The sequence below is a fragment of the Bactrocera dorsalis genome, chromosome 4, assembly GCF_023373825.1.
Source record: "Bactrocera dorsalis isolate Fly_Bdor chromosome 4, ASM2337382v1, whole genome shotgun sequence".
Taxonomy (NCBI): domain Eukaryota; kingdom Metazoa; phylum Arthropoda; class Insecta; order Diptera; family Tephritidae; genus Bactrocera; species Bactrocera dorsalis.
Window position 1 is genome coordinate 44,074,462 of NC_064306.1, and position 23,341 is coordinate 44,097,802.

The following is a 23,341-nucleotide window of genomic DNA, read 5'->3' on the forward strand; positions in this document are numbered from 1 at the left end:
TGAAGAAGTTTGATATAAACGAAAAACTTGAATAGGCAAAATGAAAACCTAACTGCACACAGTACTTCTCTGGCACTCGTTAGAACTTTCGCTCTATATGCAATACTACTATTTACAAAAACAAAAAAAATGTTATTAATTATAATTTAACTATAACGACAAACAATTGAAGAAACGAAAAATTTAAATAAATCAAAAAACAAAGCAAAATCAAATGTTTACATGTCTTGAACGTGAAGCGAGGAGTGGCAGGAATGTACGATATTTTATTTCTTAATAATTTTTTTTAATTATCACTTTTACCATCAAATTATTTTAATTTTATTTATTTGCGTAAACAGCCATACTTTATCGAGCCTTATACTATATGTTTACTCTGATGGATTTTAAATCTACTCTTGCTATGAATTGAATTCTATTTTTGACATCGATTTATTTACATACATTTAAGAAAAATAGTAAGACTATGTTCATTATTATAAATTCGATATTTATTTTTTATAATATGTATGTCCTCTCCATAAAAGTAATCCCAATACACTTATGGCAACGTTTTTGCCAATCTTCGAAACAGTTGTTAAATTAAATTTCCGGAATAGCCTTCAATGCGCGTAGTGATTCCCGTTCAATTTTCACGTTTATCGTGGTGCAAAAAGCAAGAGTGTTTGGCCCGTAATTCCGACATCTTTTTACGAATAGTTTAACGCAAAAGACGCATAGCAATCAAATAAGGACTACGTCGAATAAATTGTCCGTTACAATAATAAAAAAAAACTAAAACCAGTAGACCGATTTTTATAAAAAGAAAAATGTATTTTAAATTTGAAAAACACGAGAAGACACCAAGAATTGTGTTTTATTAATTTTTTTTTCATCATTTTCGTTACTGTTTTTATGGTAGTGTACGATACTCTCATAGCAGCTGAAAATCACTTTTTTTAAAGTCAAAAAGACCTTCAATTTGGTGACTTTTTTGTTGCCTTCATTTCCATTTTTACTAAAGCCCAGTATCTCTCAATCGGTCTTAGTTCTGAACAGTGAATCTCTTCTCCAGGTACTAAAACTACTCCATTCCGTTGGAGCCACGCTAAGGCTGTTTTGCTATAGTGACACAGACCAAAAATTGGTGGGCTCTTCATGTGGGTTTAAAAATGGGAGAAATCTCTTTTGTAAACATTCTTTCACATATATTTCGCTGTTAATTTTACCCAATGTAACGAATGAGCTGCTTCTTTTGCCACAACTGCAAATAGCCTGCCACACAAGAAATTCCTTTGGGACTTTTGTCACCTTTTTGGTTTTGAATTATTCAGCAACATTTCTTCGAGAATCGGCTGTATAAAATTCCTGTTCAGATAGCTGAGCTTAAACGTAGGTCTCGTCATCCATTGTTAACAAATTCTTTCGATAGCTTTTTACCTTGTTGTTTTGCGGTTTCGTTGTTGATGGTGTTTCTATCCGGAACTTCCTGTACCTTGTACGTCTTCACCCCAGTTTCCTTCTTCGTTCTGCGTAAGAAAGATTTTGAGTAGCCAGCCTTCCTTGCCAAGTTTCTGCCTGAAATGCTTGGGTCTTTCTTGAGAATGGTCATAACTTTCTTCGCCTTCCCACGATCATGTGGTTCCTTCTTTTTACTAGAACCTTCCTGTCACTACACACATCTTCCTTAAAGCGTTTAATAACTTGAGAAAAGGTTTTAGGGTTAGCCCCTACTTCTTTGGCAATTTTTTAAAAAGACCTTTGAGGCTTCTTTTGGAAAATTGATTTAATTGCACAGTATGGAAAAAATGTAGCGGACAATTTTATTCGACACAGTCTTTAGTACTCCTGGTTGACAGTTTGGCCGGTCGGAAAGAATTGGGATTGCATCACACCTCGATAATGGAAGAAAGTTGTTATCATAACCTTGATTTTTGACCTGCTTTGATGTAGTTTTTTCGGTTTTGGCTTACCTTTGCCACAATTATCGGCTGAGTGATTCAAGACTTACTGCCAGTAATACGTTTCATCACATCCCGATGGTCGAAAGCACATTTCACGTTTCACATACGTTAACGCGACGCTGTTTTTTGAAAAAATTGAGTGATTTTTGAACCTTTTTTTGAAATGGCTTTTCTGGTTCTTTCGATATTCCAACGATGCCAGTAAGATCTCTGACTGTTAGTCGTCGATCTTCAAGCACTAATTCCTCTATTTTATTGATGTGTTGGTCATCAGTTGATGTTGATCGTCAACGCATTCTCAAATAATTTGAATAATTTTAGCCAATCAATAAACAATTAACACCAGAGGGTTTTTCCAACATTTTGAATGTTTCGGCACCAGAAATTTGATTCCGAATACAAAAGTTAATAAAACTTCTTTGTTGAATAATTTCACTCATCGTAAAAATCGCCGGACTAAAGATTATTTTTTTGTTGCGACATTTGGCACAGACGTCACAAACAGTCAACATAGAAACAAAATATTTCGACGAATGGGTTTTTGTGCAAAGTTTAGATTATAATATCTTAGTATTTTTTTCTCTTGTAGTACATTGTGGTATTATTCAAATTATTGCCATAACGAAATTATCACATTTTCCATACTTTCTTGCAATTTGTGGTTTATATTCCAAAATAACTGAAGAATGAATCATAAAGTTTTTTGATTTTTTGCCTGTTCTGATCGCAAAAAATTAAACGCTGGTTCATTTTGTAAAAAAAAAAACGGAAAATCGGTTGTCACCAGCTCATCTACATAAGAGCAGGTTGTAATCACCTGGTGCCAGTTTTTGACTATAAGGTGGTCAATCAAACTTTTGGCGAGTGACTATCGTTGTGAGTGACCTAGCATTGGCCTGATTTCTCTTTAGTTATCAAAGCTGGCCACTTCTGTGCGATTATTTCCTTCTGACGGTCTAATTGTTGACAGTACAGATTCTAATTAGATCTTAGTTTGGCTATAGCGGAACAGCTCATTGTAGATGATTCTATGCCAATACTACCAAACATATAGCAATACTTTCCTGAACGTCAACCCTCGTTTTGCAACCGTTTGGATCGGTTCAGCGTGTATCGGGACCTTAAACGCCATTCACATTTTCAGTCATCGGACTTGCGTTTTCACTTTTTGCGAAGAATCCCTACAAAATACAACGTTTTTTGTCTCTACTGTTTTCCATCTTTCAGACGTGCTCAAAAAATACTGAGGCAAGCAATCACAAAACTATCAATTCTTCTCCTATCTTTTTAACGTCATCTCTATTAGAAAATAATACGAGCTTTTTACTAGACCTTTAGTTTGCAATTCTAATACCTTTAAAGCCATCATAACGGGTGGGCCATCTAACGTTTTAAATTTGAATTATCTATATTTCAACATTGGAAACGTCAAATACCATTCTGAAAGTGACAGATATTCAGTAAAAAGTCTAAAATATACGAAATGGGTCGCTATTCACTATTCTACAATTCGCAGATTGGGCAGAAGATCGTTTGACCGATGAGGGTCCATTTTACCGAAAAATCATCTTTTCGGACGAGGCTCATTTCCACCTCGATGGTTACGTTAAGAAGCAGAATTGCCGCATTTGGGGCACAGAAAACCCGCACGTAATCGTCGAGAAGCCAATGCACCCAGCACTGTATGGTGCGGATTTTGGTCTGGTGGAATCATCGGCCCATTTTTCTTCGAATATGAAGAATTAACCGTAACCATCAATGGTGAGCGATATCGCGCAGTGTTAATCGAATTTTTCTTCAAGCAAATTGAAGAGGAAGACTTGGACAACACTTGGTTCCAGCAGGAGGGCGCTTCGTACCATACAGCAAACGCTACACCCAATCTTTACGCCCTATCTTAGAAATTTTAAATTTTATATGGCCCGCCCTATATTTAACGTTTTTCCTTACCTAAAGTCGAAATAATTTTTCGTTTGGATATTTAAAGATTAGTCCCTCAGAAAATTGGTTCATGAACTCTGTTGTTCAAACGCTTTTCTACATACCATTCAGAGTCTTATTCTAGCAGATAACAAGGTAATTGTATACCACGACTAAAATGAGGCAATCTAGGGGAAAACATGTATTTTTTTACTGAACAGAAACCAAGTGGATTTTTGTATCAATGTCTCTGAGGCATTGTTTTAGAATAGACTTTACCCTCATGTACATACATATGTATGTTCCTTTACAATATTATAATATCTTTCGTCTTGACTTTATGAAGCAAATCTTCATTTCATCTTCGAAATAGTTTGATTACAGAATTATTATTTTTACTATGGATACGAGTGTTTAAATTTATGCGATCGTATACACAGATTTCAAAGTTTTCTCTCTGTCCTCTATATTTTGATGTCTCACTGATGTTTACGAAGTTTGCCACCCATGCTAGAAATGCCGACAAACCTGTAAAATATATACTCATACATAAAAGATCAGCGTGACGAGCTGTGTTAATTTAGCCATGTCCCTCTGACCGCGACCTTAATACACGATCACTTAGTTTTGGAGATATTGATCTGCAATTTTGAATACGTTCTTTTCTTTCCAAGAAGTTGCTCATTTTTTGAAACCGCTGATATCGAATTACCAAAGGATATACTCGTACTTATATGCATTGTAACAAAAAAGCAAAATTGTATTATAATTAAATTCCGCGGGTAAATGATATTGCAAAAAAATGTATTTGTATTTGCCTCAAATTTTGTATTTCTAACCAAATTCCGTGTGCGGAATCGATGCGAATGTTGGAAAAGGCTTACGGTGATTCACTTTTATAAAAAAACAAGCCTTCGTGTGGTATAAGCCTTTAAAGATGGTCAAGAGATCGTTGAAAACGTTCTGGACGTCCTTCGACCTCTTCAACTGATGAAAATATTAAAAAAGTGAAGGATATGGTGCTTGAAAATCATCAGGCAAGTGTTACGAGAGATGGAAAGAGAGTTCCACATCTCCCGCGAGTCTATTCGATTGATTTTGGTGAATATTTTTTGTATGTAAATGCGATCTTGCGTTGACTCCCGATGAAGCTGAATTTTTTTCAAAAGATTGCTGTAGACAGGTCTCTGTGGACATCCTTGATCGTGCGAGTTCCGATTCCATATACATGGAGAGCATTATATTTGCGGAAGAGGCATGGGTTTAAGTCAATAATCATCGGAATGGAGGAAAAAAAACGAGCCGATACCGACGAAACCACACCAAAGCCGCTTAAAAATCAAGGTGATGCTCATTATTTTTTCCGATATTCCTTGTTTGGTGCATTACGAATTTGTTCAGAGGGACAGAAGGAGTTCTATTTGGCCGTATTGAGGCGTTTGCGTGAGAATATCGAAAACAGTTGGAATTGTGGAAGAAAAATTAATAGGTTTTACACAATGATAATGCACCATCGCATCGAGACATGATTGTGACCAAATTTGAAGTCAAAAAGCAATGAATACCATCGTTCAATCACTGTATTCACCAGATTTGGCTCCGTGTGATTTTTTTCTTGTTCACCAAACTGAAATTGCCGCTCCTTGGAACTCATTTTCAGATAAAACTAAATTCGCTGAAGAAGCTGAAGGCCATACCAAAAAGTGCCTATGAAAAGTGTTTCGGGAATCTGAAAAATCATTGGCATAAGTGTATTACATCTGGTGAGGATTTCTTTGAAGGCGATAAAACAAATATTGATGAATGATTTAATATTTTGCATTTTATTTACAATTTCCGTCCATTTTGTCACAATGTACATACAAGGTGCGTTCCAAAGTAAACAGGACTTTTTGAATCTAGCGCCCCCTGGTGGCGCCATCTATATGTCGACTGGTGCGTTAGAATCTGCTATCTTTATCGATTGTCCAGTGAGAATTTCATGACATTTCATCTATTGGAAGTGAAGTTATTGCATTTTAAGTGTCAGTATGTTTGTGTTATCGGTGCGAAAATGAGCTTCGAACAAAGAGCCAACATTAAATTTTGTTTTAAAATTGGTAAAACTTTTACCGAAACGTTTCAATTGATGAAACAAGTTTATGGCGATGATTGCCTATTCCGTAGCAGAGTGCACGAGTGGTTTCAACGTTTTCAAAGTGGTCGTGAGGACATAAATGACAATCAACATGTGGGCCAATCAAAATCCGTGATCACCGGAAATTCCATCGAAACTGTGCGTGAATTCATCAAAAATCAGTCGAAATCATCATTGAAATTCATGGAATGGAATTGAACATCTCCAAAATCGATTCGATTTATCGCATTTTGACCGAATGTTGGGCTTGCGAAAGGTGTGTGCACGGCTTGTTCCGCACAAATTGACTAACAACCAAAAATTGTTCGACATGCTTTTGGACCGTGCAAAAAGCTGCATTGAAGCAGAAGGAGACTATTTTGAATAAAATAAATTGATTTTGCCGAAAAAAAACCATTGGTTCTGTACTTTTTTTTAAGTTCTGTTTACTTTGGAACGCACCTTGTATATCCAAAAACGTATTAAATAAAATGTTAGCATGCGATGTTTGACAATTAAGTAATGAGACTGATTTTATTGCCGCGTTGCGCTGCGCTGCATCCCTCCCCCTCCATTGATATATGTACCATCGCTTTAGCTTGTTTAGTTCGCCTGCTGCGTGAAGTTGAGTAGACGAGTGTTTGTAGTGCTCCTCACGAAAATGGAAAAACGAAATGAAGAACAACGCGTCACGATAAAATTTTGCGCCAAAATGGGCGAAACAGCTTCGGAAACGTACGCTAAAATTGTAAGAGTGTATGGTGATAGTGCTCTTAGTCGTGCCCAGACTCACAATGGTTGTCTCCGGTCGCCCCCCGCCCGAAAAAAGCTCCCATGAGCAAGTCGAAGGTGAAAACGACGATTATTGCCCTTTTTGATAGCCGTGGAATCGTCCACAAAGAATTCGTTCCACCGGGGAAAACTGTGAATCATGTCTACTATTGCCAAGTACTCAAAAAATTGCGAAAACGAGACAACAGGGTGTGCTCAGATATCGCTCGTAACTGGATCCTTCATCACGACAACTCGCCGTGCCACACCGACCTCAGCATGTTCCAGTATTTGGCCTCCAAAGGGATCACCGTGTTGCAACAGCCGCCTTATTCGCTTCACATGTCACCCTGCAACTTTGTTTGTTTCCTAAAACAAAATCGGTGGTTAAAGGAACCCATTTTGAGTCGATTGCGGATATCCAGGTGGCCGTGACGAGGGCACTCGCGGACATCCCAGTCGAAGCGTTCCAGAAATGTTACGAGGCATGGAAAACGCCCTGGAATTGCTGTATAGCTGCCCAAGGGGACTACTTTGAAGGGGATGGCAGAGTTGTAGAATAATTTTCAAATATGTATACGGTTTTTATGGAATCAGTCTCATTACTTAATTGTCATACCTCATATCTATTAACCACCTTCGCTCTCGCAAGAGACAGCCACCCTGATTTTAGTGTAAAAATAAAGAGAAGTCAGTCATATATTTTTTGATATTTAATTTCTGAATATTTTCGATTGCTTTATTTTATTTTTTTCACTTAATGCATATTTCTCATTATACTTTTATCGTTTTACAAACTAGCTTATACTTATTTACTATATCTTCTGTGCTGATAAATCATCATTACATTTTAAATGCTGCTTTTCGTTGCTTAAAATTATTTATTAGCAAATGGTTTAAAGATAAATAAGTAGTACTTCCGACTAGATGCTGTTGAGGGATATTTACAATGAAGCGCAATGAACTTAGCCTAATGTTTTTTTTTTTGTTAATTTAAGTTTTAAAATATTGTTAAGTGGTAAATTAAAAATTTTCAGACAAAACTTTATGAAAAATATAAACTGTAAGTTTTCTTTGAAAACCAGTTTAGTTTGTATAAAAAAAACTATAACCTTATATTTATTATACTGTAAATAGGTATTTGATTAAAAGTTATAGCAATATTTCATATTGCATAGCTCAACTAAGTTTAAAGTCCGAAGTACAGTTTAAATACGCATCAGTTGCAGATTCTTCAAAATCTGTGCGATGGAAAAATATTGAATTCTTAGGGCCACAGTTTAATACGAGTTAAGAAAAGACTACCAAGCAGCCCGAAAAGCGTGTGTGTGTGTTTGTGAATCCTCTGCAAAGCCTGCCTTTTGCGCAAATGAACGGTAATAGAAAGCGTTTCATTAAGAATTGTAAAGTGCTCAATTGGAAATTTGAAAAACATGCTGGCAGTACACGTTATGTTTCTGGTGATTGACCCCTATCTATTAAATTTATTGACTACTTTAGTATTGTCTTATTATTTCAAATTTGCTGCAAAGGTGTCGATCTCTTTGATTTCTCTCTCCATAAAGCTAATTGCTAGCCGTTCTGCAAGAGCGCCTTATTTTTCAAAAAACTTGGAGAACTGCCAGCTCTACTTAAATATGTAGCACAGTCGCGTTAGTTGCTGTTGTCGGTTTGGCACCAGCCTCTGGGGCAGAGTTGCTTGTAGTTGCAACGGTGTTCACAGTCTGTTGGGCTTGTTGCTCCTTGCTCTGCTCCATATTGACAATGACACAATCGTAGGGTGGTGGCGGAATTTCATGCTTCACCACCGTGTCATAACTGGGCGGCAGGCTGTCCAAGATGCGCAATATATCATTTTGTGTGTTGATCTGTAGAGAGGGAGAGAGACAGAAAGAGAGTAAAGTTTATTTTCTTAAAAAAAATGTCCAACTGCTACTCACATGTGGCATGCCGCGTCCATCCGTGCGATTGCCCAACTCATCGATCGGTCCCGTCCAACAGCAGACGCTCAAACGATGTGTCACATAACCGATAATGATCATGATTACCATCAGTAGGCCCACGCCCAGCACAAATACCAACCACGGACTGTTGGTCATATTTTGTAGATTCTTTTCCAACTGCAGTGCGAAAAGTATTAGCACCGGCACTGCAACAACACCAACCAGTATGTCAACAATATGACGTCGATCGTTGTTGCCATTGGCCAGATCATTGCTGTTGCTGTTCATCATGTTGCTCAAGCTGGTGGTCGAGCGCACCGTGTTGATGCTGTGTGCGTGCAAAGCCATTCTGGAAATAAAGGAAATAAAAATATGTTTAGTTATCATAATAATATATAAAATATAGTTTTAGTTTGGGAATGTGGAAAATATTAGTTAAAATTTTAAAAAAGATCATTCTAGAAGAAGTCAGAAAGAAAGCAATCCAAACAATGTCGATTCATCTTCCGACTGATAGTTCAATATTATATGCTGCTGTGGAAAGTGTTTAGTTTTAATCGAAGTTTGACTCATCAGATAGGTTTTCAAGATTTTATAACGTCTTCGTGAAAGAATATCATATCGTTTTTAAAGTATCCCCACTAAGTTCATCTTCTTTCATCTTCGAGAATAATAATAATGTTGAAAACGAGGTCAGATCGTTACAATATGTGATCTGGTGTCCCCTCTAGGCTTTAACATATTTTTTACATAACCTCAAAATTTATGTGAAAATCTGCTACTACGAAAAAATAGGTAGACGAAATAAAAAAAAAAAAACAGTTTTGAAGCGTTTAGTGGGATTTTTTTTGGATTTTCTACAAAATTTAAAATTTTTTTGTCCCATACTGGAACCGTGTTTGCTCTAACTCAGAGTGGTGTTCCATTTTTCTCATTGGGAGATTTACATCTGCGTCTCGCTTTTTTCGGCGTAGCTAATTTGCTGCGTATTTCTGGATAATCGTCCAGTTTTTTTTGTTCTCCAGGATGACACCAATTACATATATTGTCCACAATTGGGCCAACCAGGTCTTCTTCGGCGGTGCGTTCCCGTTTCCATCGCACACATTTAAAGAATTTGTGTTTTGCGTCGTTATTATAGGCATGACGGTTCTTCTACCTAACCTATTCCATAAAATATCCGTGTCCGGATAGTAGCTATGTTGTGTAGAAGTCGACTTCTCTATATTTGCGACTTGTCCATAAGTTTAAATCTCTTTTATGTCCGGCCGTCCATCTGCCGCGACTCTTATTCTCCCATCTTCTTTGTCATGCGAGTATCGTGTCTTTATTTATTCGGTAAATTGCGCTCTTGTTATTTTCCTCTGCTTTCTTTAGCTCCTCAGGTTTTTTCTTTCGTTTGCTAGAAAGTCAATGGATGCATTGACTCATATTTCATAATCTGACACAGTTCGGTAAGCTGTTGGAAGGCTCTGAGGGCTGCGATGCGCTGCACTCTGGCCAATATCTTGTGTGGGCCCTCCTATATTGGCAATTAGTCTGCTAAGATAGAAGGTGAATCTGGCTGCCTTTCCTGCGGCGTGAGGGATTTGTCCCCAGAAGGTTAATCTGGGGTTCAGACTTACGCCTAGGTAATTCACAGCTTTTTGTGTCTTTAGAATATCCTTAGTCATTTGCATGCTTATTAGGAGGGAAATATATTTGTTCGTCAGCAGTAGTAGCACTGTTTTTTCTGTAGCGAGCTGGAGGTTATGTGAGTCAAGATAGGTTTGCGTCTGAATAATGAACTAATTCAGCTTCCTTCGGACTTCATCTTTGTCTCGGCCTGTGATTACTGCTGCTATGTCATCCCCGCAGCCGATTAAATATGATTCGTCTGGCATTTCAAGTTTTAGTATTCCGTCATAACTAATGTTCCACAGGTCTGAGCTTAAAATGGACCTTGTGTTGCTCCCGACGTAATTTCTGGAATATGATTCAATGCGGGTAGTGATTCACGTTTAATGTCTTCAGTTTACTCAACACGGAACTAAATCAGGCGAATACGTTGGTTGTGGCACGATATTGGTTGAAAATTTGGCAAGAGTTGTCGGCCTCTTTTTACGAATAACTTCGCGCAAGCGTCGCATAACACTCAAATAGTATTCCTTGTTGACAGTTTAGCCGATCGGAAGGAATTCGGATTGCACCTCACTTCAATAAAGGGAGAAAACTGTCAACATAACCTTAATTTTTGACCTGCTTTGACGTAGTTTTTCGGCTTCGGTTTACCTTTGCAATATATTCAACCGCTTGATCATCTGTTTCTATGTGGTAAGCATATATACAAAACTTATCGTCAGTAATAATACGTTTCATGTCATCTTGTTCGTCGGAAAGCATTGTTTCACAGACGTTAACGCGACTCTGTTTTTTTATGGAAAAACTTCTCAACCTATGCCAAGAATTTCTCGCTGGTTAACCCTTCAAAAATGCAGCGAATTAGATTCTTACATATTTAATTTACAGTTATTTATACTTTACAGCAATCATGTTATAACCAGTTATATTATAATTAGTAACGGTAAATAATCATATACTTCTAATATCATTGAGTTTTATATAACATTTTGCAAAAACATGCAACTTGTACTTATTTTCCCACTGCACTTTGCACGTTTTATTGACACTTTTCGCCTTAAATTAATACTGTTATTATTTTCCATTGTTTTGAGTACTTACAACTCGTGCCTATTGCAGTGGCTGGTGCAGTGTTTTTCTGTTTATCTGTGTACATAAGTATCTTTGTACATTTTTCAAATGACTTGGCACTTGAGTGTTGCTTTTTTGAAGCATTTCAGTTTTATCTGCTAAAAAACAATCAACTTATTTGTTTACGGCAAAAGCCAACTCAAATGTGCCGTTAATATTGCTAAGTCTTTATTTGTCCAACCTTATCTAGGGTGCATACGAGTACTTGAGGTTACTTATACGCCACAGTGTCATTTCCTTCCTTCATTAGTTTTATTTGTATGCTTCTCCACACCTATGTTATTGTTTTCCTGCCGTAGTGCAATTAAAAACTTGTTACAAAATATTGCAAATAAGTGCTGGATAAAAGTTGGCAAAATATTGTTCTCGATAAATGTTTGTTTTGTGAGTGGAACACTTGTGGGTATTACAATAGAAATCTTAAGTAATGCATCTCTAGTGCCGCACACGTGGCATTGTAAAATTTGTTAATCTTTCTAGCACCTTAGTTGTTTGACTATTGCGTAGTTAAGGTTTTTTGTGTGATATACAGCTATTTTCATCTCATATTTTATTACATAAGTTTAGTGGTTGCTTTGGTTTTAGATAAGAAGAGGGATATACATATATACTTATATTGAGACAGATATATCCTTATACAAGTATTGCGCATTTCAAATGATTTCAGCTTTGATAAAGTCTTTGAAGGGTATTCATATACCATCTGATCAAATTTGATTCGGACTGAAATTTGTTTCTTAGATTGTTACAGCATTTTCTTAAGTTCGCGGGCAATAAGTTTGCTTGAAATTTTGTGTTTCCAATGGATCAAGCCCATGGGATTGTTGAAAAGCTGCAGACGTCTTTTAGGGAGTCTACTTTATCATAAACTCCAATATTTGAGTGTCAGAAAGCTCTCAGTAAAGGCCATTAAGTTATAGAAATCTTACCGCTTATGAGTCGTCCAGCGACCTCTGACGATATCATCGAAAAAAGTATAAAAAAAGTGCTTGAAACCCATTGTAATGGCTTCAGAAAGTTAACAGAGTATGTCAACAATTCTTATTGATCGACTCGACACATTTTGGTTAATGTTTTGGGTAGGAAGCGTGCCAAAGCTGGACTTGTATCAAAAGACCTGAATGCCCCACATCACATTCTACCATGGTTCCGACGAAATATTTGGTCAAACAGGAACGCAATCGCTTAGCTACAGTATTCGCAGGGTTTGGCACTCTCTGACTTTTTTGTTTTTGAAATTGAAAAATCTGTTTCGAGGAACACGTCGTGAGTCCATTGTAAATATTAAAAGTCAGTGGCAAATTGGATGTAAATTCGAATGCTTGTATTGGCTCAAAAGCATAGCATTTTGAAGATTCTTATGGAAATTCGTGAAAAGATTGTTTTTTGTCAGTTTGATTAGCCTTTATGGTAGCCGTTTAGGGTAACTCTTTTGGGTTGCTTTTTCGGTTACTTTTTAGGTTAGCCATATAGAAACTACAAGAAACACCAGTTTCTTTTACAACGTTAGTTTCGAAGTGGGATGTGTTTTAGTTGAGTAATCAAATGACTATCGAATACTACTAACTAAATATACCAACAACAAAAAGAAAATATATATAAAAGCGCTCTAATTGAATGTAAATTCAAGTCATTCACCTTTGCTTTAATTGCAATTAACAGGTATTTAAGTCAATTGTTCGATTCGAATATATATGAAAGTGAGACATTCGCGTGCACACACTCCCACACACACATATCTGTATATGCACTTAGGTGTAAGATAATGCGAGTGTGAGATGCATTTTTTCGCAATTTGCGTGAGAATTGTTATTTTGAGAAAATAATCAGATAAACAATAATCAAGTGTACACAGTCAATATTTGCATGCACATATGTATTTATATATGTTTGTTGGCTTATACATACACACGTATATTGATGCAGCTGCACATATTTGTAGTGTACATGCACAATGACTTGTTATGTCAACGAAGGTCTTGCATTTGCATTTTTCACATTTCACCTTGTTTTCGAAAACATTTGAAATAATTTCATTTGAAATTTTTGTATCAAATGATAATAAAGATAAATACATACATACATATGTAGATATAATATACAAAGCTCATTTTTTCTTTTGTTTTGTGTATTGCAGTGGTATAACTGAGTGCATAAGCACTGTGTATATGATAACCCAGTAAACCAATTGATTGTTTCTGAGTGCTTATGGTTACAAAAAGATTGCATTTCATAAGCAAGAATTTAATATTTGTCATTTTGTGTGGTTACACGTGGATTTAAAAAATAATAATAACAAAAACAAAAACAATATATAATATGTACCATAAGATCAAATATGAACCGGACTGGTCCATTCAAGCCGCGCGCGCAAAAAAACTCAACAAAAACTATTTTCCTAAACTGTTGCAACTTTCATGTGATGTTTGATCTCCATATGATAATTGGTGTGTGTTTTGCAGCTGTCTAGTAACGACGCGAAAGGTTTGTCGGGCGGTTTACACCATGAAAAAAATTGATGAAGGAGTTTGTTTGAAATTTTGTGTTTCCAATAGTATGGCGGCTACGGAAACGTTGAAAATACAGTTAACTTTATCACCAATACTGGTATTTGAGTGGAACTAAATATACAGTGAAGGCCGGAAAGTGATCGACATCGAGTCGCCCATCCACTTCTGTTAATGGCGAAGGCATCGAAAAAGCTACAGTAACAGTGCTAGAACATCATCCTAGAGACAGCAAGAGGATTTAAAGATCGCTTTTGGATTCATTTTCAATACATTGTGGTTAATATCTTGGGTATGAAGCGGTTAAATGCTGTACTTGAACCAAAATACCAGAATCTTTTGCAAAACGACGTTGATAGGGGAAGCAAAAGAGATGCTATACAAAATAGCTAAGTACCCTATATTTATTAAACGCTTCATTACTGTTGACAAGGCGTGAATTTATAAACTTGACGTCGATATTGCCACACGGTGTAGTGAATAGCAGTCCAAACATAAGCTGAAACAGAAAATCAGAAAATCAAAAATTCGCTGATGACACTGAAAGCCATCCCAGCCGAGGTTTATGACAAGTGTACGGAAAATTGCATTAAGCAATGGCACTGACCAGATATTCACCATGCGCCAAATCTTGGAAAAAAACCATGAAAAGAGAATCCGCACGCACCACCTCTCCGTCGATTTTAAAACTGCAGCACGAAAAGGGGCTGCCTTTATGCCGCGATGTCCGAGGTTGAGCAACACCAAAAGCTCCGTCAAGATCGGGAAGGACCTCTCCGAGCCTCAACAACCGCGCCGTTAGTTCTGCTTTCTCCAGAATGGATAAGGAAACGAGGCAAATGGGTCTGGTCATCAAAAAAACAGTCATCGCACTACCGATTTGGCTCCCACTTTACTGGTTACAGTCATAGCTTCGAAGTCGTATATAATTTTATCTATCTTGGAAAGCAGTATTAACACCAACAATAACGTCAGCCTCGAAATCCAACGCAGGATAACTCTTGTCAACAGGTGCTACTTCGGACTGAGTAGGCAATTGAGAAGTAAAGTCCTCTCTCAACGAATAAAAACCAAACTCTATAAGTCACTCATTATTCCCGTCCTGCTATATGGTGCAGAGGCTTGAACGATGACAACAACTGATGAGTCGACGTTGCGACTTTTCGAGAGAGTTTTCTGCGAAAAATTTGTGGTCCTTGGCGCGTTGGCCACGGCGAATATCGCATTCGATGACATAGTTCAGCTAATTAAAAGACAGTGGCTACGCTGGCTTGGTCATGCTATCCGAATGGACCGCCGGGAAAGCAGAGGAGGAAGAAGAACACTTCCACTCCGTTGGAAAGACCAGGTCGAGAAGGACCTCACTTCGCTTGATATATGCATATTTATATATCAGTCCTGGTCAAATTTGATCATATGGTACTCTCTCCCAGTCTCTTAAATAACAGGCAAATTATACAATTTTTCCTTACTGCAGTCATAATATTTGCCTGTTAAAAATTAATTGCTTAAATTAAATGGTTTAAGGTTATGTATACTTAACCATGTGTTAAACTTTACAAGTTGATAGACTTAATTGAGTTATTTAAAGATAACATATACAGAATATGTATATTTTGACTAATAAACCGCCGACAAAAAATGCCAAACAATGTTATCGCCTGGTTGTGATTCTTTTATCGTCAAATTTGTAGATAAATCGTATGAGTTTTCAATCATAAAAGCATTCACCTTAATTTGGAAGAATTAAAAATGCTAAACTCATATCTAATTCTTCTCTCAGTATAATAAAAAATATATTATACTTTGCTTAAATCGAAAAAAGTTGTTCCATATAATACAAGGTGTGATTTTGCAAGGTCAAAAGTTAGACGTGATAACATTATGATGCGCTACCAGATAGTTGGATAATCGGTATTTATATATGGTTTATACATTTTATTCACATTAGTTTGTTTTGTTACATCAGCGAATACTGGGGAGTTATGTTTTTCTAATACAGTAAAGCTTTCATATGTGCACAGTCGAATATTAAACCCAGCAAATAATTTCAAGATTTGTTGACTCTATGTCTAATAGCATACTTTTTCAGTAGAATTGTGAAATTAAATTTTTATACACTCACGACATGTTCTAATATAAAATCTATTGTCATACCTTGCCTCAAATGCTGTGCTCAGCAGATCGGCGGGCAAACTAATACGCATCTCGAAGCGTGCCTTTATTTGCGGTTTGCTGCTGTGGTTTCGACGTGATCTTTGTAAATGTTTGTTGTATATCGATATTAATTGATTTCGATCATTTAGTTACGGTTGTTTTGTTTTCGTCATAAATATGCAATATTTCCTTTCAAGCTTGACAATGTAGTATGCAGATGAGTTATTGTTTTTGCTTTTATCAGAGTGACTGACTTTAGTTTGACATTCAGATATTTTACACTTATATTATTATGAGCCTTTTTTTAAATTAAAATTGTTTAATCGTTGCTTTCAGCAAATAAATTTTATTGTTTTTTAATTTGCCTTAAGGGCTTGACACAATTTTATATTTATATTTGAGCAAAAATATTTTGCATTTCATTTTCATTTATAACTTTTTAGTAAAAAGCAACACACTGCAAATTTTTATTAACCCTTTTTTTATTAAAATTTTCAATATTTTTCTATCACTTTGTTTGCAATTTTTTATTGGTTTTGATATTTTTTTTTGATTAAGCAATTGCTCGTAATGCTTTCAAAATCACTCAAACTTTTAATATATTTTTTACATATTAAATAACATGCAAATTTCACATTTAACTGATAAAACTCGACTAACGTGTTTTTCGCGTTTACTGAACTGCTCAACGGCAGCTCTCTTAGCCAACTGAGCTGAGCCGCTATAAGGGTGGATTTTAGTACATTTCACAAAACGGGCGAGATCAACGTTCAGCGCAAAATGTTAATCATACGCCCGGCACGCACGCATTGAGAATATTAGTAGAAAAACGCTTACTCAATGTGTGAACGCTTATCAGTGCCCTGTGTGTGTGTGTGTGTAACAATAACTTTAATTAAATAGCACATGAGATAAGTTGTTCAAATCTGGAATGCGCAAAATTGCTTAGATTTTATGACAACAAAAATAAGAATAATAGGGAAAAACGGTACTTCGGTTGCACCGAAGCTATAATACCACTCAAAGTGCATTTTTTTGTACCATAAAGGGGTATAGAAACCACTTTATCAAATTTTTGAAACTCTTTTCATATAAGAACTTCATATTGAACTGCCAGTTAGTATGGCAGCTATGTGCTATAGTTGTCCGATCTACACAATATATTTGTATATTGTAAGGTGACCTTGAAGAATAATCTATGCCGAATTTTGTGAAGATATATTGTCATATAAAACTGTTTTCCATACAAGAACTCGATGTTGATTGGTCAGTTTGTATGGCAGCTATATGCTATATCAGTCCGATCTGCGCAATATGTTCGGATATTGTAAGGTGGCCTTGAAGAACATTATATACCAAATTTCGTAAAGATTTCTTCTCATATAAAAAAGTTTTTCCTACAAGGGCTTGATTTTTTTCAAACAGCTTATATGGCAGCTATATCCTATAGTGGTTCGATATCGGCGATTCCGACAAGTGAATAGCATTTTGGGGAGAAAAAGTTGTGTGCAAAATTTTAGATCGATATCTCAAAAACTTAGGGACTAATTCGCGCATATACAGATAAACGGACAGGTGTAAATAGATAAATCGACTGAGCTCGTCACGCTGCTTGTTTCCTTACCAATATATTTTCTGGGTGTTACAAACTTCATGACGTATATTAATTTCGGGTATATTACAAATATTAGCATAATATCTTAACATTAAGCTTTAGATCACTTGTTTTATTGAAAGTAGTTTATTAGTCTATAAAAAAACCGCTTATCAGTTAGTAAGAGCAAGTGTGAAGTCACTATTTACTGTTTAAGTGCTTGTGTATATGTATGTGTGAAGAATTCACGTGAGCTGTCAACAGCTGGTAAACTAGTTTAGCGTAGTGTTGTTGTTGATAGCGTAGCTTGTAGCAATAAAAAAGCGCAATCAAGTAATTACACCTCGCCAGTACGGCTGCTTACAATTAGTGCCGTTATACTAGTGAGTTTACAGCTTAAAAGTAACTAGTGAACTTATGACAGTGACGTAACCCTGAGGATCAGTAAATCGTGTGAAGAAATAACTTAATGCGAGTAAAGAGATCAGGAATATGAGCGCTCATTAGAAGTCGTGCGAAAATAAGCAGTAAATGCCAATTTGAGAAAATTATAACGGTAAAGCAAATGTTATTGTTTAATCTCTGTTACTGTAAGCATAGGTTAGGTTAAGATGTCGTCCTTATAAAGGATCTCAGTAGGACAGCTTAGCACAAGGGTCCGTTGTGGTACCTATAAACCCCTAAATATTGGATCTTAAGACCCTTACAGATCGATAAAGCGCTTTGAGCCTGTCATAAATTTGTTGATACGGCTAATATTAGTTTCGGCCATGTCCATTGAAAGTATAACTTACTTAAAAAATATCTCAGAACTTTTTTTGGCATTCGATTTCGGTTACAAAGACTTTTGTTGTTTGCTATTTTTGACTCAATGTATATTTTTTCTACTGTGTGTTGTTTTTATCAGAACTTGATTATGATTGGTCAGTTTTTTTAGCAACTAGTGGTCCAACATCGGCGGTTCGGACAACTGGACAGCTTCGGGGGGAAAGTGTGCTAAAGTATAGAGCGATATCTCAAGAATAAAGAGAGGAGAGGGCGAGTCGCGTATACACAATCAAACAGACTGGCATGTCTAAATCGACTCAGTTTGCCACGTTGAACCTTTATATATACACTTTATAGGGTCTCCGTGACCCGCTGATCATTTATATTTACACTTTATAGTGTCTCCTTCTGGTTCAGCAAACAGCATTACCGCTAATCTGAAATATAACTAGTGTTGGTTACCAATCGCTTATGAACCCACTAGTTTCTCACTGATTAGCCGTGCTGGTGGGGGCTTTCTCGCTACTCACGTTCGCAGAATCAGTATATGTACATATGTATGGATGTGTGTGATGAGCAGACATTAATGTGATCCAAATACAGTATTAAATTGGGAACAATGGAAATTCACAATCAAAATTATATTTAATCAACAATTTGAATCTATAATTGCTTGGTTTCATTAATAATATTTACATTAATGAAATAAAAATGTTCCAATTAATGATAATTAATTGAGTAAAAACGCGGCTAAACGCGTGTTCTGAAAACGTGTCTATTTTTTTTTGAGCAACCCTCTCAATTTAACATATTTAATGATAGATAAGAGAAACGTGACGCCATGAATATAAATTGGAACAGAATATAGAATATTGTAACAAAATATAGAACAATAGAAAATAAAATTGAGATAAAATATTATTTTGCATAAATTTGTTAGGCGAAATTTTCAAATATTTAAATCAGATGATATGAACTATAAATTAGCGAAAAACTTATGTCGTTGCTTAAATCTTTAAATTCAGGTCTATTTAGGGTGCTTTGAAAAAATGTGTATTTTATTTAAATTTAAGGGGTTACATTACACTAGAATTTTCACCAATTGGGATTTTTAAAATTAACAGCAAAATGTTAGATAAAAAATTTTGCCAACCGACTTCAAAAACGCAGTTTCGAAAAAAAAAACGTTTAAAGACGGCGCACTTAGCCTAGCCTCGAGCGCATAAGTTCTCAAGGCTGTATCTCCTAAACTATTACTCCGATCAACTTGAAAATTTAGAGAAAATATAAAGGTGTTGTAGAATTTAATAAAACAATTTAAAAAAATTCGAAAATTCAAAATTTGCAAAAAAAAAAATTATTTTTTCAAATTAATTCGCTTAACGGGGGAGCAGATTTTAGAGGCTTCAAAACATCGATTTTTTTATACTCTCTCAACAAAGTTGCTAAGGAGAGTATTATAGTTTTGTTCACATAACGGTTGTTTGTAAGTCCTAAGACTAAAAGAATCAGATATAGGGTTATATATACCAAAGGGTGACGAGTAGAGTTGAAATCCGGATGTCTGTCCGTCCGTCCGTGCAAGCTGTAACTTGAGTAAAAATTGAGACACGTATTTCTTGGCTCCATAAGAAGGTTAAATTCGAAGATGGGCAAAATCGGCCAACTGCCACGCCCACAAAATGGCGAAAACCGAAAACCTATAAAGTGTCATAACTAAGCCATAAATAAAGATATTAAAGTGAAATTTGGCACAAAGGATCGCATTAGGGGGGGGCATATTGGTACGAAATTTTTTTGTAAATTTGGGCGTGGCCCCGCCCCAACTATGTTTTTTGTACATATCTCGGAAACTACAATAGCTATGTCAACCAAACTCTATAGAGTCGTTTGGACCAAAAAACATATCTCAGGAACTACTAATCTAATTAATTTCACAGCAAAATAAAAAATATGTAAATGACGGACAATGAAATCTCGATTATCATTTTATCATGCGAGCGTATAAAATGTTCGGAGACACCCGAACTTAGCCCTTCCTCACTTGTTTTAATATTTTTTTTTTGGAGGGAAAGAAATAACGGAAAAACCGAGAAATCGCGCGTCAAAGTTTTCGCTTTCTGCCCAAGCGCTAATACATCTGCTAGACACTCGGTCACTATTTCCCTTCTATCTTCGAAAATATTTCGAACTCCCATCTATAATTTTGGCAACATATTCTTAGATAATTTTTAAAGAAATTTAAGCAAAAATAAAATCGGTTTTTGAAGCTTCTAAGGCAGGCTCCCCCTTAAGAAACACCCTAATATTATATATGCACCAATTACAGTATATAGTCTTATGCGCAAATGTGTGTATGTATTTATGAACTCGTCAGTCCGAAGAAAAGTGCAATTGTACTCGTCACGAGTGAGCCCGCGTCCAATTGTCGCCTTTCTTATTATACTATTAAGTGCATAAGTATGTACATAGGAGTATATGTGCAAGTGTATTTTTATTGCCACCAAATATCACTTCAATTGATTGGCATTATTAATATGTTGTTTTTTGATATTTTCGCATCTTTACGCTCTTAGACTGCGTTCGCACATTGACTGTTTTGTCACACAAACCGGTTTTTTTTATAGATGTTGAACTTATGCCAACGTTTTTCCAATTCTCGAAACAGTTCTTAAAGTCAATTTCCAGAATAGCTCTTAATGCTCGCAGCAATTCACGTTTAATGTCTTTAATTGAATAAAAACGGTTGAGTTTGCTGAGCCAGAAATCACACGGAGCTAAATCAAGCGACCAACGAGTCTGTGTGTGAACGCAGTTTTACCTAGCACTGATTGCTGTTGTTTGTCTGCCGATTGATCAGCGCAGCCGGGCGTGTGATAACAGTAAAGGTCATTAGATTATCATTTGTGGTGTAGCGTCTAGCACTATCGCTACAGTGAGTGAGTGCGTGCCTACTGCAAGAGATTCGCACAAAACTATTTATACATGTAAATATGTATGTATACATACTGAGGTGACTAATATTAGCATCATTCAATTAAGCATAACTTCTTATTGTATAGTTCGCTGCAAACGCATATTAATGTACATTTTATCAAATTGTATACATATTTATGCTACTCACTGTAAATTCAACATTTACTTACATATTTAATTACACTTTTTTGTTTATTTGTTTTTATAAATCTTTTCGCTTTATTGATTTTAAATCTTCCTTTTCTTATCACAAAGCAAATTGAGTGAGAATTGGGTGAAGGCGAGGTGCCGTGTAAAATCGGTACTGTAGTCACATGACTAACAAAATAAACAAGTGAGATTTTTAGTGAAATAGTGAAGTAAAATAAGCTATTGGAATAACATCATTAAAAATTTAAATTATTTTGAACGAGTACGAATATTAAGATGCTGTTTTTATCATCAATCATTAACTCGATTTCTACAAAATAGCTTGTCTTTATGCAATGGCATGCTTGTACTTAGTAATGGGATATGTCGAATTCCTTATCATATCAGTTGGACACGCTTGATTTCTTACATTCTAAATTCGCTTCACTCACGTGATGTATGTATGTATATGTATGTACTCGTAATTACTTACTCTAAGTAATTAACATTTACACTTGAATTAGTTAATTTTGACATTAATTAAACGCGTTTGAATTATTTTACAAATTAGCATTGCTTCATTGCTTCAACGAGTGTGAAAAAGCGTGGCAATAAAAATGTACATATATCTTCAGGTATGTGTGTAATGCAAATATACTTAATTAATGTTAATTACCGGCAGCACTTATAGAAAGTCGTGTGAATTGTGTTTATTGCCTGATTCTTCAAATAAAATACAGTCAATTTAACAAGTAAAGGAAGAGTTGCACAAAATGCCTACAAAACTAGAAAATATTTTCAGTGTAATGCAGTATTTTTTTAGAATTAGTTGCAGGCATTTCTTTTACCAGGAAATAAAAGAAAGTGAGAAACATTCTCTGATCGCCATTTACTTGGGACTGACCAGAAACGATTCTTTTATGTATGGCTCAAGCAGCTCACAACTTCTGGTATTAGACCAAGGCGAGCCATAGTGAGAAAGCGAACCATCCCTACTCAGGGTAAATGAAAACTAATCGATAGTCTCAGATGAGAGATCTCCTTTTTCATGACGACCATGGCAAACGAAACCTGAAGAGGGAAGCGAGACGCGTTTGCCGACAAAAAAAGCGAAAGATCGAATTGCGTGAATATGCAGAGCTTGCCAAGCTGGCTGTCAGGGCAAATGCTCGAAAATTCTACGAAAGGATGCGGCGACTAAGAGAAGGTTTCAAGACCGGAGCATACTCTTGTAGAACCTCCAGAAGTGATCTAAAAACCGATGCTCACGAACAAGTCCGAAGGAAGAACAACAAAGCGGCTGGGGCCGATGGATTGCCGGCCGAGCTATTCAAACACGGTGGCGAAGAACTGATGAGGAGCATGCATCAGCTTCGTAGAATATGTCCGGACGAAAGTTTGCCCAACGATTGAAAATTAAGTATGCATATATTTGGCATACAAACTAAATGATGGGAATCGAGTATTGTATGGAAAATTCTCTCGTTTGATAAGATACCTTCATTTGGCAATTATTATTGTCTAAGGCAACAGTGCAATCTCCAAATAAACTGAATGATTGGCATCAAGTGCTAGTATGGAAAACTCTTTCTTTTCAAAATATAACTTTACAAACCTTGAAATCTTCGAAGAAATTGTTCTGATCAGGCCACTATAGCATATAGCTCTCATACAAACTAAACAGTAGAAATAGAATTCTAAAATTCTTGAAGGAATCTTTGGTATTTGTAAAGAGTATTGTAGCTTCGGTGCAACTTAATTTAACG

General features: G+C 36.1%; 1 protein-coding gene across 4 annotated transcripts in view; it reads right to left on the reverse strand.

The window, feature by feature from the left end:
- Positions 1-7,450: 7,450 nt before the first annotated feature.
- Positions 7,451-23,341, reverse strand: part of LOC105222573 (hypothetical protein) — a 59,356-nt gene continuing 43,465 nt past the window's right edge. For 2 of the 4 annotated variants that reach the window (XM_049454543.1, XM_011199946.4), the window contains exons 2-3: positions 8,691-9,042; positions 7,451-8,618 (exon numbers count right to left, since the gene is read on the reverse strand). In XM_049454543.1, the coding sequence (XP_049310500.1) occupies positions 8,382-8,618; positions 8,691-9,042 (589 nt within the window). In that variant the 3' untranslated portion in view covers positions 7,451-8,381. Of the gene's footprint in view, positions 8,619-8,690; positions 9,043-10,964; positions 11,172-16,108; positions 16,874-23,341 lie in introns of those variants that run through there. The other 2 variants (XM_011199945.4, XM_029548805.2) reach the window with 2 other exon arrangements.